Source organism: Mustela lutreola, chromosome X (genome assembly GCF_030435805.1).
Source record: "Mustela lutreola isolate mMusLut2 chromosome X, mMusLut2.pri, whole genome shotgun sequence".
NCBI classification, from domain to species: Eukaryota; Metazoa; Chordata; class Mammalia; order Carnivora; family Mustelidae; genus Mustela; species Mustela lutreola.
Genome location: NC_081308.1, coordinates 87761967 through 87779237, shown reverse-complemented (window position 1 = coordinate 87779237; position 17271 = coordinate 87761967). Strand labels below are relative to the sequence as shown.

The 17271-nt window shown below is 38.6% G+C and overlaps 1 protein-coding gene across 1 annotated transcript; it reads left to right on the top strand.

Annotated features, from left to right (window-relative positions):
- Positions 1-15272: 15272 nt before the first annotated feature.
- LOC131821912 (protein BEX1) lies at positions 15273-16917 on the top strand. Its single transcript, XM_059158277.1, has 3 exons — positions 15273-15428; positions 15827-15904; positions 16283-16917. Exon 3 carries the CDS (start codon positions 16288-16290, stop codon positions 16672-16674), a length of 387 nt encoding a protein of 128 aa, XP_059014260.1. The 5' UTR covers positions 15273-15428; positions 15827-15904; positions 16283-16287; the 3' UTR covers positions 16675-16917.
- Positions 16918-17271: the final 354 nt, after the last annotated feature.

Sequence of the window (17271 nt, the reverse complement as noted above, 5' to 3'; positions counted from 1 at the left end):
AACTTGGGACTCATACATTGCTGATGGGAATGTAAAGCAGTGCAACCGCTTTGGAAATCATTTTCGCAGTTCTTCAAAAAGTTAAATATAGAATTAACATATGACCAAGCAATTTCACTCCTAGTTATATACACAGAGAAATAAAAACACATGTCCACATAGAAATTTGTTCATGAACGTTTATAATAGTCTTATTCATATTAACCAAAACTTGGAAACAACTCATATGTCCATCAACTGATAAATGGATAATTATAATGTGGTAGGTTGGTACAATGGAATATTATTTGGCAATAAAAATAAAGTACTAATACATGCTACAACATGAATGAACCTTGAAAACAATAGAGTAAGTGAAAGAAGACTGTCAAAAAAGATCACATTTTGTATGATTCCATTTCTATGAAATGTCCAGAATAGACAAATCTATAGAGATAGAAATTAGATTAGTGGTTACATAGGCTTGGTAGCTTGGAGAGAAATAGGGAGTTACTTCAAGTAGGTTTCCTTTAGAGGTAATTAAAGTGTTCTAACATTGACTATAGTAATAGTTGCACTATTCTGTGAACATACTAAAAAAGCATTGACTTACACACTTTAAACTGGGGAATTAAATGATATGAATTATATCCCAATAAAGTTCTTATTTAAGAACAGTCAATGAACACATGGCAATAGAAACTATGGAAACTGCACCACAGTAAAAAATAAATGAGAGGTTGATCAATACAAAGTAGTATAACTGGAAATATGCCTCAGACAAAGAAGAAAGTATGTGAGACAAAAAATAAATTGAAAAATATAAAGGCTGGGTGCCTGGGTGGCTCAGTCAGTTAAGCACCTGACTCTTGATTTTGGTTCAGGTCATGATCTTGGGGTTGTGAGATTAAACCCCAGGTCAGACTCCGCACTGAGAATCTCTCTCTCCTTCTGCTCCACCCCCAGCTTACACTCTTTCTCTCTTACATAAATAAAATCTTTTAAGTTAAAGAAAAATATAATGGCTGAAATAGTTCTAAGTTTTATGAATATTATAAACTCACAGATCCAAGAAGCATAATAAACCTCTAGTAGGAGAAACAAAAAGAATGTCACATCACTCTCATGTTCAGTTAGGATTATTTATTATAGCTAAACTATGGAAACTAATTATTCATCAGTAGGTGAATAAATAAACAAACTGTGGTATATATAGACAATGGAATGTTATTCAGCTATAAAAAAGAAAGAAATCTTCCTATTTGTGACAACATGGGTGGACCCTGAAGGCATTGTACTAAGTGAAATGAGTTAGAGAAAGGCAAATATGATATCATCTTATTTATATGTGGAATATTAAAAAAAAAAGAAGAACCCACCAAACTCATAAATATAGACAATCAATTAGTGGTTGCCAGAGGCATGGGTTGGGGGATAAGTGAGAAAAATGGGTGAAAACAGTCAAAAGGAAGTCAAAACTTCCAGTTATAAAATAAAGAAGTCCTAGGGTTGTAATGTACAGCATGGTGAGTATAGTTAATATTACTATATGATAGGAAAAAATGTAAGATATCTCATTCTTATTTTGATTACATGTTGAAATGATCATATATTGTATATAAGGGGTAAATAAATGGAATTATAGTGAGAAAAATACTGTACTGTGTATTTTAAAGTTGCTAAGAGAGCAAATCTTAAAAGTTTTCATCCAAGGAGGAAAATCTGTATCCTGTCCTTATTGGTCAGTTTCCCCCACTGAGTTGGTGGAGTAAGGTTTTAGCACTTTGTGAGCAAGATGATTTACTGGTAGTTGTTAGAAGTAGTCATAGGGAAAAAAAAAGAAAAAAATGTACGTATGTGTGTTGATGAATGTTAAGTAGATTTACTGTGGTATTATTTTGCAGTATACCAATATCAACTCATTATGTTGTACACCTGGAACAAATATAGTATATCAATTATATCTGTACTTTAATTTTTAAGATTTTATTTATTCGTTTCACACACACACACACACACACACAGAGCATAAGCAGGGGGAGCAGCAGGCAGAGGGAGAGGGAGAAGCAGTCTCTATGGTGAGCAAGGAACCCGATATGGGGCTCAATCCCCTGGGATCATGACCTGAGTAGAAGGCAGACGCTTAACCGACTGAGCCACCCAGGCGCCCCATATCTGTACTTTGAAAAGAAGGCCACATCAAAGTATATCATAATCAAAGTCCTAAAAAGCAGTTACTAAGAGAAAATCTGTATAGAAACCTCAGAAAAAGGTTGTGTTATAGATGAAAATATAAATTTAAGCGTGATTCCACACAGTACGAGAATTTACAAGAAGACAATGAAATTACAACTTTAAAAGACTGAAGGAAAAAATGTAAACTCAGAATTCTATATCCAGTGAAAATATCCTTTAAAAATCAAGATGAATAAAGGCTTTTCCCAACAAACAAAGGTCAATGTATTCGCCATCATGCTACTATAAGAAATAATAAAGGGAGTTTTGAGGTGGAAGAAAATGACATTTGCTGGAAATGTGCCTCTACATAGAAGAAAGAAGTGTACAGAAAATGGCAAATATGTGGCTATATACATCGGAGGTTTGGAGACCAAAGAAGTGCCAGTGTAGCAGTTCAAGCTCAGAAGCCAACTGCTGGCAGAATTCCTTCTTGCCTGGGGGAGGTTAAGTCTTTTGCTTCATTCAGGCCTTCAACTGATTAGATGAGGCCCACATTATGGAGAGTGTCACTCAAAGTCCACCAACTTAAATGTCAGTCTCATCCAAAATGGCCCTCACAGAAACATTCAGAATAATGTCTCAGTCAATAGTAGAAACTACCATGGGAAGGGACAATTAGAAAAATAGTTTGTTTCAGGGTGCATGGCTGACTTAGTGGAGGGTGTGACTCTTGATCTTGAGGTTGTGAGTTTGAGCCTCACACTGGGTATAGAGACTACTTAAAAATAAAATCTCAGAAAAAGAAAAATAGTTTGTTTGACTTAATATTTTAAAATGAAGGTTTTATTCCTCCTCTTACCAAGGTGTACTTTCAGTGCTATTTGGACTTGCATGAATAGCACTTACAGAGTATGTTCTCTGACAACAAAAAGTTAATTAGTTAAAAATAAGAAATAAAAAATATCTAGAAAAAAACACCAATGTTTTAAATAACACTTGTAAATAATCCATGGGTCAAAAAAAATTCATCACAAATGAGAAATATTTCAAACTCAGTGATAACATATTAGATAGTTGCTAAAACAAAGCTTAGAGGAAAATCTGTACTTATAAATGTCTATATTAGAAGAGACATTTAAAATTAATGATCTAAATTTCCATCTACAGAAGCTTACTTTTCCAAAGTAAATAGAAGCAACGAAATAGTAAAATAAGGCAGAAAACAACAAAATAAAAAACCGATTTTTTAAAAAAGCAGAAAAAATCAACAAAGCCAAATATTGGTTCTTTGAAAATACTATAAAAGCATTAAATGTATAAGAAATGAATCAAGAAAAAAAAGAAATCACAAATTATCAATATCAGGGTTGAAATAAGGCTATGATCACACATTGTACACACATAGTAAGGAAATATTGTAAGCAACTTCATGCCAATAAAGTCAAAGACATAGATGAATAGATGAAATAGTAAAATTACTTGAAAAGAAAAACTTTCCAAACTAACTAAAGAAGAAACAAATTTGAGTAAATTTTTTGAAGGACGAAAAAATATGTATTTTGCAAAAGAATCAGATTCTGGCTTTAATATATTCATGTATTTGTAAACTGATGTTAAAATGCTCTCAAAATATTATTTAGGAAGGCACAAATTAGTAGCATCAACTTTTCATTTATAGCTTTTTCTAAGGAAGATTAAAAGAAACTGCCACTTTAATTTTTCCCTTCCAGTACTTTAAGAACTTCAAGGTTCAAAATGAACTGTAAGTAAAACTCTCATTCACAAACTACTAAACTAAGAGTTAATAATACATTGGATAGTGAGTGGAATATGAAAGTGCAGCCTACCTTATCAAAAGAGAAAAGTTCTTATGGCATTGGATTTAGAGATTAGTAAAGAATTTGGGACAAAATCTCTCATGACTGTGGAAAATCAGAACTCTTCTTGAGGTGAATGGGGTTTTAATATCTAAGCAATAGAAACTAAATGCAGAAGTATGAGATAACATTATAGTTTTCCTGAACATCAAAAGGTAACAGTTAAAGCATTACAAATAAGGTATGGTGAAAACTGAGTTAGAAGAGCTCAGTTACCACTCTAGGCTAGAAACTAATAAATAAATTTGTAATTTCTAATTTTAAAAAGTTTGGCTTCACATTTAATTTTTTAACAGTATATAAATTATATACAATGTTTTCCCATAACTCAGACTATAATGGTCAAGTCTATAAAAAGAAGTTTATTTCAGAAATGCTCAAAAGCCCCACTAGTCCCTTTTCTCCCTATTTATAAAATAAATCGGGGCTCCTGGGTGGCTCAGTGGGTTAAAGCCTCTGCCTTCGGCTCAGGTCATGATCCCAGAGTCCTAGAATCGAGCCCCACATCAGGCTCTCTGCTTGGTGGGGAGCTTGCTTCTGCTCCTCTCTCTGCCTGCCTCTCTGCCTGTGATCTCTGTCAAATAAATAAATAAAATCTTAAAAAAAAGAAAAATGCTCAGTGGTTCACCCAAAACATCAAGTCCATATCAGTAGGTAGCTTCTCATAAAGTAATCCATTATGCTGTATTCTGTAATATTATATGGTCAAATACCCTATTGATTTATGAACATTTTTCACGGGCAAGGATAATTAAAGAAAATGGGATCAAGTTGACTATGTTGCTATTCACTTTGAATACTAAATTGGGCTTGCATCCTAAAAGTTCAGTAGCTGCAATAAGAAGAATATAAATGTCCATGTGTACCATATACTAAAAATTAAAAGCCTAAAAATAACAGAATGAAAATACCTTATGATAATTGAAAAATTAAAGATGAGAAGCAATAACAATTGGTGATGGCATATTTTAACCTTTTTAAAAAAAGATTTTATTTATTTATTTGACAGAGAGAGAGACATCAGAAGTAGGGAGAGAAGCAGGCAGAGGGGGAGGGGGAAGTAGGCCCCCCGCTGAGCAGAGAGCCTGATGTGGGACTCAATCCCAGGACCCTGGGATCATGACCTGAGTGAAGGCAGAGGCTTAACCCACTGAGTCCCTGAGGCACCCCGGCATATTTTAATCTTTTGTTCAAACTTGAAGTTGTATGAAATTGCTAACCAAATTGAGGTAAAGGTGGGCTCTAATGTTACTCGTTTCATGTGTCAGACTCAGGTCTCTCACTTTAACCTGTATGCATTTTTCCCTAATTATATAAACATGGTTCAACTTGAAATATGATGATAGAAAAATTAAAGGATCATTCAAATGGGTTTTTATACAAAGTTCTTAATTTCTAGCTTAAAAAGGTACTTATAAAAATGTACATAATAACTCAATGTTCTTCCCTTGAGTCGTAAATATAGTTGTTTTTCCTTCCACCATAAAAAAGAAAAGTGGAGAAACTGCAAATATTATCAGCAGTCGTGTAATGAAGACACTGGAAAGTAACTAGTAAAATAACAACATTTTGCCTTGGTGTTTGTCTAGTTTTCCTCTTTGAAGGATTAAAGCTTACACATAAGCTTTAATTCATATTAAATTGCCTACTAAAGAAGACTTACATTCCATTAAACACAAATCTGTTCCCATTTTAAAGCACATACAAGTACTATGTGATCAGAGGGATGGGAAACACTAGATAAGGCCTGGTGGGTGGTAACTTCTTCAAGACTAGGTAATGGAATCACCTATTCCACCTCTGGAGCATTTAAGTCAATGAAAATGTAATCCAGACATCCAAGAAAACCACCAACCGAATTTGTGTAAGCAGGTTCACCACAAGCACTTTCCAGTTTGAAAAAAAAATGGGTAGGGACATGTTTCACCGTTCCTCTTCCCCATTTACCAAAAAAAAAAAAAAAAAAAAAAAAAGATACATTCCTGTTGTTGGGGTACTATTGAAGCCTCCACAAAACATAACCCATATGCCAGGATACAGGTCACACCAGACATGTCTAATGTGAGCCAAGGCTACTGCCATTTGAATGAGAGAAATGTACCTACCTTTTGGATGCCCTCGTCGCTGTCTCCCTCTTCACTTCCTCCTAGTTGGAGGGAGACTGCAGCACCGCGCTGTCCACGTGGAGAACGTCTTCATCCACAGCCTCCTCCCGGTGCTACAGCTTCAGCAGGGGTTCGCATGCTGCAGCCTGCTCGGACCCAGAACCCTCCCGCATAGGCCACGTCGCCATTTGCACTTGGCCCGTTCTTCCTGCCAGCGTCCACCTTAGCGTGGCCTTTGAGGTTGCATTTGTTGCAATCCCGCTGAGGGACCAACCCAGTGGCTCGCTTTGTCGCACCGCGTGTCTTTGGCCAGCACGAACGACAGGTTTAGTTTAGGCTCCGAAGGCACACTGAGCACTACACCGCGCTCCAAGGCGCCTGCCACTGTCTGAGTAGCCGCCTCTGAGCGAGCGAGCGGCTCCAGGGCCGAGCGGCCCCCACGAAGTGTGGCGCGGGAGCCTGAGAGGCTTCACGTGAACCTGGTGGCCCAGGGGCTGCCAAGCGTCAGATCTCAGTAAATTTATACCTATAAAATAAAATAAATTCTTAACCAAAAAAAAATCTTTCCACAAAGATTGTACTGGTGAGCTCTATCAGTCATTTAAAAAAAGAAATACTGCCTACATTACAGTCTTTCAGAAACTGAAGGATACAAAGCACTCTGCAACTCACTTTAAGATAAAAGAATAATCTTGAGCGCCTGTGTGGCTCAGTCAGTTAAGTGGCTGCCTTCGGCTCAGATCATGATCCCAGAGTTCTGGGATCCAGTTCTGTGTCATGCTCCCTGCTCAACGGAGAGCCTGCTTCTCCCTCTCCCTCTGCCTGCTGGGCTGCCTGCTTGTGCTATCTCTCTGTCAAATAAATAAATAAATTCTTTTAAAAAAATTAGAATAATCCTGACAATAAAACCTGTTATGGATATTATAAGAAAAAATTATAGAACAATATACTCCTGAACATATATGCAAAAATTCACATAAAATTACTAGCATATAATATCCATTGATGTGTATGTAAGGATGAGTACCAGGCGAAGTTTACCCCAGGAATATAAAGTTGGTTTAACATTCAAAAATCAAGTAATGCACTCCACTTATTTATAGAGTGAAAGAGAAATAACATATTATTATTTCAGTAGATGTATAAAAATATGTGACAAAAACCAACACTCATTCATGATTAAAAAAAAGAAAATCAGAGTGCCTGGGTGGCTCAGTCAGTTAAGCGTCTGCCTTCGGCTCAGGTCACGATCTCCAGGTCCTGGGATTGAGCCCTGTGTCTGGCTCCTGGCTCCACTTGAGGCCTGCTTCTTCTTCTCCCACACCCCCTGCTTGTGTTCCTTCTCTCGCTGTCAAATAAATAAAATCTTTAAAAATAAATGAAAATAGAAAATCAGCAAACTTTCCCAATGATAAAGGAAACCATGATAAACCTGCAGAAAATATACTTAGTCATGAAATAGTATACATTTTCCCCATAAGGGCAGGTTCTTCACTTTCATCATTCTTATCCATCATTGTACTTAATTCACAGATGACACAATTTTGAAAAGAAAAATTCTAAAGAATATACAAAAAAGCTACTAGAACTAATTGAGTTTAGAAATGGTGTAGGATGCAAGGTCAATATGCAAACAGCAAGTGTATTTCTTTTTTTAAGATTTAATTTATTTGTTTATTAGTTGGTTTATTTATTTATTTATTTATTTATTAAGATTTTATTTATTTATTTGGCAGAGAGAGAGATTACAAGTAGGCAGAGAGGCAGGCAGAGAGAGAGGGAATCAGGCTCCCTGCTGAGCAGAGAGCCTGATGCAGGTCTCAATCCCAGGACCCTGGGATCACGACCTGAGTCGAAAGCAGAGGCTTAACCCACTGAGCCACCCAGGCACCTGGTTTATTTATTTATTTATTGAGAGAGAGAGAGAGTGTGTGTGTGTCTGTGGAGGGGTGCAGAGGGAGAATGAGATTGAGACTCTCAGGCAGACTCCAAGCTGAAAGAAAAGCTTGGCTTCCAGCTTCATCTTACAATCCTGAGATAATGACCTGAGCCAAAATCAAGAGTTCGATGCTTAACTGACTGAGTCACCCAGGTACTCCAGCAATTGTATTTCTGTATACTAGCAGTGAACAATTGAAACTGTGATTGAAATTTTTAAATAAAACAAAATCAATATCATTAACAATAGCTTGAGAGTCTTAGAGACAGGGCTGGCAAAATATGTAAACATGGACATTAGAAACTACAAGACAGTTGAGAGAAATTTAAAAAAATCTAAGTAAATATAGAGATTTATCATGTTTATGGATCAGAAGACTGATTATTGTTAAAATGTCAATCCTCCTTTCTAAGTGATCTATAGATTCAATGTAATCACAATCAAAATCTGAGAAGGCATTTCTGTAGAAATTGACAAGATGACTCCAAAATGTATATGAATTTATAATAGCTAATAATTGCAAAAATGAAGAACAAGTCAGGAGGACTCAAATTTTTGATGATATGAGATAGCTACAGTGACAAGGCAGTGATGGTGGGGTGCAGAATTGATATATAGATCAGTGGAACAGAATACATAGTCCAGAAATACATCCAAAAGCATATAGTCAATTGGTTTTCAACAGAGATTCCAAGATACCTCACAGGGTATTCTTGATCTTCATCTGATATCTCGCACAGAAAATAATTTGAAATGGATCATATACATGAATATAAAACCTAAAACTATGAAACTTGTTTTTCATGAGGTCACTAGGAGATTCTAAGATCTCACTATCACTGCCCTTGTTATCATGTTAAGATTTTTGAAATGGTGTCTTGGGTCATATTTATGTAAATAAAAAGAAATCTCATGAGTTCTAAGGCATTTTTATTATAAAATGCAACCCAGAAAAATTAAAAATGTAAACATTAGTGAAATAGCATAAGATGAACCCTCTTAATAACCACAACTCAGATCAATAAATAAAACTTACAGCCTCCCTAGAAGCTCCTCTATATGCCCCATCCTAATTGAAGCCCCCCTTTTCTACCCTGAAAGTAACCACTATCCTGACTTTTTTAGTAATCATTTTCTTTGATTTCTTTTTGTTTTCATCTTCCAAGTATGCATACCTGGACATTATATTTTAGTCTTGCCCTTTAAAAAAATGTTTACATTTATTTAAAGTCTTTACTAATGTACAGGCTTTTGCTGAATTTCTTTTTCTTACACATTAGCTATGGAAAAACTTGGGCTGTTTGATTTGTGGACTTTCTTAGAGTCTAGATTTTGCTCACTGCCTACATATAGTTCAACCTGATCCTCTTTCCTCTAATTCCTGCAAGTTGGCAACTTAAATAGGAGATTAAAATATTGACTCTAACGGTTTGCCCTTATCAGATACATTTGGTGACTACAGGTCACCAAATTGGGACTGACTTGACTTTCAAGTCTTCTGTTGATATTTTAGAGTTATCTTTGAGTGAGATCCTGTGCTCTTAACATTAATTAATGCAACCTGCCATATTAATTTGTCTAGTGGCTCTGTCTTGATATGTCAGAGTCTTGTCTGACTCTCACCCCTTCCATAGCCAGTAAGCCCGTCATTCTTCACTGTGACAACGGAATTCATCATTATCCTGTTTTAGGCCCTCATGACCTTTTATCTGAACTACTAGGGCAAACCATTCTCTGGTGCTCTTCCTTCTATCCTCCCCCCTCCCCTTTCGAGATACTTAAGTAAGGTTACACAGCTGGTTAATGTTGAATCAAGGAACCAACCCAAGTTTTAGAATGAGGATTGTCTCAAAATGTTCCTATGTTTTCTCCCATCTTTGTTCACTGATGAGTTATTTTGGGGAGCCCTTCTCACACCCAGTACTGCCTTGTATGTTCTGAATGATAAAGACTAGGTCTCAAGAGAAAGGCACAACATTGGTGAAACATATACTGTCTCTGGGTAAACCAAATATCCTTTCACGTGAGGCCATTTAGAGACTGCTAAACAAAAGGGTGAACGAACTATCTGACCAACAGAAGCTAGAAGAAGGAAATGATCAGTGTGGCCTAAAATAGAGAAAGCCTCGAGGAGGATAAGGACCTTGACCTGAGCCTCAGAACACGGGAAAGATCTAGAAATAAGGTAGGAAAGAGAGAAAAGAACTATCTGACTGAGCCCAGGCCCACCCCCATCTTTACCATTAATCACTCTGTCCTGTCTCATGCTGTTTTGTGGGTACAAGTCCACTTACTTCTCCTCTAGAGGTGCTTAGGTCTACTGATGGTTTGTGATCACAAAGCAGGTTCAGTGCAAGCTCTCTATGACATGAAGTCAGGAAATCTGTGTTCTGCACTTCCCCGAGGGCTTTCTCACTTATCTTCAGGTAATAGAATCCGAATCTGTTAACTTTTCTGTATGGGAACTGAGGCATGCGCATTTAAAATACAGGTGCCTCACTGAGTCTATAAATCCATTCCTAAGCATCCATCCTAAGGAAATAATGAATAACGCTCACAAAAATCCTATAACAATGTTATAATAAATATGGATGATCAAGTTCTCCTTATACTGTAATGATATTCACCCAGTTGATTTTTCTTAAGTATGAATAGAGAAAACCTTATACTTTGCAAACTGGTGCAGCCACTCTGGAAAACAGTATGGAGCTTCCTCAAAAATGTTAAAAATAGAACAACCCTATGATCCAGCAATTGCACTGTACCATTTTTATCCAAAAGATACAAAAATACAGATTCCAAGAGGGTGCATGCATTTCAATGTTCAAAGCAGCATTACAACAATAGCCAAACTACAGAAAGAGCCCAAACAACCATCAACTGGTGAATGGATAAAGATGTGGTATATATACACAATGGACTATTACTCAGCCACAAAAAAACAAAAGAAAGAAATCTTGCCATTCACAAGAAGGGGATGCAACTAGAATGTATTATGGCAGGCAAAGTAAGTCACAGAAAGACAAATACCACATGGTTTCATTTATATGTGGAAATTAAGAAACAAAACAAATGAACATATGGGAAGGGAAAAAAAGAAAAAAGAGAGGGAAACAAACCGTAAGGGACTCTTAAAGATAGAGAACAAACTGAGAGGTGATGGAGGGAGGTGGGAGAGGGATGGCTAGGTGGGTAGTGGATATTAAAGAGGGCACTTGAGGGATGCCTGGGTGGCTCAGTCAGTTAAGCATCTATTTTGGCTCAGGTCATGATCTCAGGGTCTTGGAATCGAGCCCTGCATCCAGCTCCCTAATCAGAGGGAAAGGTTCTTCTCCCACTCCCTCTGCCCCTCCACCCATGCTCATGCTCTTTCTCTCTCTCAAATAAATAAAATCTTTTTTTAAAAAAGAGAGCACTTGATATTATGAGCATTGGGTGTTGTATGTAACTGATCAATCACTGAATTCTACTGTATGTTAACTAACACTGTATGTTAACCAACTAGAATTTTTTTTTAAAAAGTTGGAAAAAAAAAGAATACTGCCTACTCCAAAGTCATGAAGATGATTTCCTGTGTATTTCTGTCACTCCTGTAGAATGGCATTGTCTTTCCCATTTAGATCTGCAGTTCACTGGGAGTTTATTTTGTGTGTTATTTAGGGTAGAGTCCGCATATACTTTTTTCACATATGGCTATCCAACTGATCTGTTACCACTTTTTAGGGAAAAAAAATCTTTTCCCCATTTCACTGCAGTGTCATCTTTGCCATAAATCGACAGTATGTGTAGGTACATTTCACAGGTCTGTGCATGCATGCATGTGTACACAAATGTATTAATCTTTGAGACAATATTACACTATTTATTCAAAATTTACTCACTATAGGACTGTATTAAGTTTCGTATCTACTGGTGGAGGTTTTGGTGCTCCCTTCTTTAAGGTTCTCTTGGCTACATTTTTTTTTTTTGCATTTCCATATACATAGTTAGAATTTGCTTGTCAATAAAAAATAACCAGATGAGATTTTTTATATGGATTGCATTGGATTGCATTGAATTTATAGTTCAATTTGGGAACAATTGACGACTTTAAAATATTGAGTCATTCAATCCATGAACCCAGTATATCTCTTCTTTAATGTTTCTCAGAATTATTTTATAATTTTTAGTGTAGAGGTCTTGCAAGTATTTTAATTAGATTTACTTATTTTTTAAGATTTTATTTATTTATTTGACAGAGAGAGATCAAAAGCAGAGGGGCAGGCAGAGAGAGAGGAGGGGAAGCAGGCTCCCTGCTGAGCAGAAAGCCTGATGTGGGGCTCGATCCCAAGACCCTGAGATCATAACCTGAGCCAGAGGCATAGGCTTAACCCACTGAGCCACCCAGGTGCCCCTAGATTTATTTTTAGATATTTGATTTTTAATCAATTTATTGGGATATAATTTACATAAAATAAGATGCATATATTTTAACTATACAGTTCAGCGATTTCAACAAATGTGTTTGCCTGTGGAGTCACTACCCCATCAAGACACAGAACATTTCCCACAGCTAAAAAAGTTATTTTATTTCCCGTTTTATACTTAGAAAAATTTCAACCTTCAAGCCAGGCAAACACTGATTTTATCCAATCTGTATCAACATAAATTAGTTTTGCCTCTTCCAAAACTTTATATAAATGGAATCAAACAGAATGCACTCTTTTGTGTCTGATATATTTCCCTGAGTATAATGTTTTTTGAGATTTATCTATGTTACTGCTTGCACCAGTAGTTTGTTACTTTTTATGTCTTTGTAGTAACCTAACATATGAATACATCACAATTTGTTTATACATTTACTTGCTGATGGACATTTGGATTATATCCACTTAGGGGCTATCCTAAATGAAATTGCCATGAACATTCCCATACGAATTTTTTAAAAGATTTTATTTATTTATTTGTCAGAGAGAGAGAGATAGCACAAGCAGGGGGAGCAGCAGGCAGAGGGAGAACAGACTCCGCACTGAGCAGAAAACCTGATTCCAGTCTTGATCCCAGGACAGTGAGATCATTACCTGAGCCAAGGCAGATGCTTAACCGACTGGAGCCACCCAGGAATTTCCCTATATGAATCTTTTTGAGGAAATATGGTTTGAATTTTGCTTGGGAAAATTTTTAAGAGTGGAATTTTTTAGACATACAGTAAGTGTAAGTTTAACTTTTCAAGAAACTATCAAAAAGCCTTTTAAAGTGGTTGAACTTCTCACCAGCAATGAATGAAGAAGATTTCCAGTTGTTCCATGTCTTCAAAAATACTTGGGATTGTCAGACTTTTTAATTTTAGCAATTCTGTCGGCTATGTTGTGGTATTTCATTGTTTGTTTTACATTTTCCTGAAGATTAATGACATTGAGCATCTTTCCATGAGCTCTTTGGTGATTTATACATATATGTACTTTAGTAAAAAACTTGTTCAAATCTGTTGATGACTTTTCATTATATTGTTTACCTTATTTTGAATTTTAAGAGGCCTTTATACATCTCCTGGATACAAACGCTTTGTTGGTTACACCTATTGAAAATATTTTTTCTCAGCTTCCCAGGTCATTTTCTTAACCATATCTCTCACAAAGCAGAAGTTTTTTTATTTTAAATTCATTGTCTATGTAAACTCCACTACTATACTACCTTTATTAGTGCATCTTCAATCTGGAAATCAGGTAATATAATTTCCAACATTTGTGGGTTTTTTTTCAAAATTATTGTCTATACTAGGTCCTTCAAATTTCCATATAAATTTGGGGGTAATTTTGTCAAGTTATACAAAGATGCCAGCTAAAATTTTGATTGTGACTGATCTAAATTTATAGATTAATTTGGAGATAATTGATGTCATAACAGTACTGAATTTTCTGATCCAACACCTTGGACTTTCTTATATTTATCTTTACATGTTATCTATACATCTATATTTATCTATCTATGTAAAATACATATAATTTCAATTTACAATTGTTCATCACTACCATATGAGAATACAATTGAGTTTTTAAAAAATATCCATCTATAGCTGCAACCTCACTGAATTAAAGTACTGGTTCCATAGCAGGTTTATTCCAGATCCCTTAGTATTCTCTAAATACATGATCATGTGATTTGCAAATAAAGACTTACATATTGCCTTTTGAACTAGAAACTTGTGAAGGAATTTTCATTGCTGGTGTTGATTTAATTCTAAAATTTCATTAAGACTGCTGCACTACTGACTCATTGGCACTTCATGGAAGGATCTCGTGTATCTAGGGGCCCCTAACAAGAGGAGCCATCAGCTGCCCTGCGTTTTTCCAAGTTCTAAAAAAAGAAGCTGCCTGTAGAGTCTATATTTATATAATGATTTAACAGAAGAGACGGTTGAGTTTTTCCCCTGGCTATAATTCTAATTTTCAAATTAAAATAACTTTCTGTCTCCTTAACAAAAAAAGTATATTGGGGCGCCTGGGTGACTCAGTCGGTTAAGCATCTGCCTTCCAGGGGCGCCTGGGTGGCTCAGTGGGCTGAGTGTCTGCGTGTCTGTCTTCGGCTCAGATCATGATCTCAGGGTTCTGGGATCGAGCCCCGCGTGGGGCTCTCTGCTCGGCGGGGAGCCTGCTTCCTCCTCTCTCTCTGCCTGCCTCTCTGCCTGCCTCTCAGCCTACTTGTGATCTCTGTCAAATAAATAAGTAAAAAAAAAAAAAAAAAAAAAAAAAAAAAAAAAAAAAAAGCATCTGCCTTCCACACAGGGCATGATAGGGAGTCCTGGGATCAACTGGTCCACCCACTCCTTGCACCGCGGAAAGCCTGCTTCTCTCTCTGCTTGCTCTGCCAGGGTGTGCTCTCGAGAGCGCAGCCTGGTGCTGTTAAAAAGGACCCAGCACAGGCACCTGGGTGGCTCAGTGGGTTAAAGCCTCTGCCTTCCTCTCAGGTCATGATCCCAGGGTTCTGGAATCGAGCCCCACATCGGGCTCTCTGCTCACTGGGGAGCCCGCTTCCTCCTCTCTCTGCCTGCCTTTCTGCCTACTTGCAATCTCTGTCAAATAAACAAAATGTTTATTTAAAAAAAAAAAAAAAAAAGGACCCAACAGCAGAGGGGAGCTGCGTTGGCCAACTGCCTGTGCGCCACCCTGTGGGCAGAAGCCGGCACGGAATGGGGGCGGTGCCACTCGCGGTGACGAAGGCCTCACGTGAGCCGCCAACGCTGACTCGCTCACCTCGCTGTAGCGTCAGAGCCGGCCTTCGCTCGCTCACTTCTCGGTGTCTACACCCGGTGGCCGTGCGGGCGCGCGGGCCAGAAGCGGTCCCCAAGAGTCAGACGCAGAGGGGAAGCAGGTAAGGGACCGGGAGGAGGGGGAGCGTTCCCTGGTCTGGGTGTGGGAGAGCCCACGCGGCCGGCCGAGCCCTGCTGGGGGCCGGCTGCCCCGGAGCGAAGCGGCGCAAAGGACCGCAGCGCTCACGCCGCCCAGCAGCCCACGTTTGGCCGCAGAAAACGGTAGGCCGAAGGTTGGACGCCAGTGAGGCGACGACCCTTCGGAAACACCTGCCTCTTGCACTCCCGCCCCGCCCCCGTCCTTCTTGGTGTGGAAAATGGTGGTCAGCGCTGGGGATGGGACGGCTGGGTGTGGGGGCGAGGCGGCCGTGGCGGGTCCTGGCGGAGCTGGGTAGCTTTGGGTCGGCGGGGAGCGCTCGGCTGCAGCAGCCCCCGCTGTCCCCACCCCGGCCCTCTGCAGGTGTGCAGGTCTAAGTGTCGCGGCGGCGCACTCTCGGCGAGAATCGGGAGGAGGAGGAGACTGCAAGGATAGGCCCAGGTCGGTGCGGGGGACAGTGGGAGCCGGGGGTGGGGGGAACGTGTGGAAAGCCCTGAGACCCCAGATTCCCTCGCGCCCCCCACCCCTCGCCCAGCCCGTCCACCATCTTGATGCCTGCAGAGGCCTGGGCAGGGATTGGCAGGGAAAATGGTGGGCTTGGTGGGGGGGGAGAGGAGCGACAGGGAGGTGCGAGGGGGAGGGCTCGGATCTGGGCCCCCTAGAGGGCGTAGGAAGCCTCTGATGTGGGAAAATGAAATTTTAAAAAGCCTAAGAGATCCAGGGCTCTGAGTCTTGGAATGTGCGTAGTAGGGCCTCTGTCCTCGGTGCTGATCAGTCCCACTAAGAAAATAATTTCTTCTCTCCTCTTTTGTCTCTCAGGAGCAATGGCGTCCAAAGAGGAACAAGTAGTAAAAAATCTCAATGTGGAGAATGCCAAACAGGAAAATGAAAAAAAGGATGAAAAGGAGCAAGTTGCTAATAAAGGAGAGCCTTTGGCCCTCCCTTTGGAAGCTGGTGAATATTGTATGCCTAGAGTAAATCGTAGGCGGTTCCGTGTTAGGCAGCCCATCCAGCAATATAGATGGGACATGATTCAGAGGCTTGGAGAACCACAGGGAAGAATGAGAGAGGAGAATATGGAAAGGATTGGAGAGGAGATGAGACAGCTGATGGAAAAGCTGAGGGAAAAGCAGTTCAGTCATAGTCTGCGGGCAGTTAGCACCGACCCTCCTCACCATGACCATCATGATGAGTTTTGCCTTATGCCTTGAATCCTGATGTTTTTCCTGAAATTAATAGGAAGACACACCTTCCTAAAGTTAATGTTCTCAGTGTACCTTTGTTGTCAACCTTTTGGGTTTACATGTTTCTTGTGGGTCTCCTATGACCAACTTCTAACTGAATGTTGTATTTTGACCCAAAATGTAAGATTCTGTCAGCAAGGGAGTTTTACCCTATTGCATGGCAAGATGTTCAGTATATATTGTGAAATTAATAAAGCAGTTTAAAAGACATTCTCTGTATTCTCTTTTAGTTTAGATCTTCTATATTTTATACATGAACACACAGTCGAAGTATATAAAGTAAAAAGTTAAAGTGTTCATCTCTTTATGGTAGAATTATGAATAATTTTTATTTTTTATCTATATTTTCTCATTTCAGAACTAAATACCTATTACCTAGTGAAAGGGCTTGGCCACCTGATAAAAGCAATGTGAGCACTTACCTAAACAGTTCTGACACAATCTGTTTTAGCTTACCTCTGGATCTCATATTTAGAAGTATAAACCTAATAATGATAGGAGACAGATCTCTTTAAGAATCATACTTATATTAAAAAAAAGAATCATACTTATAAAGAAAAATCA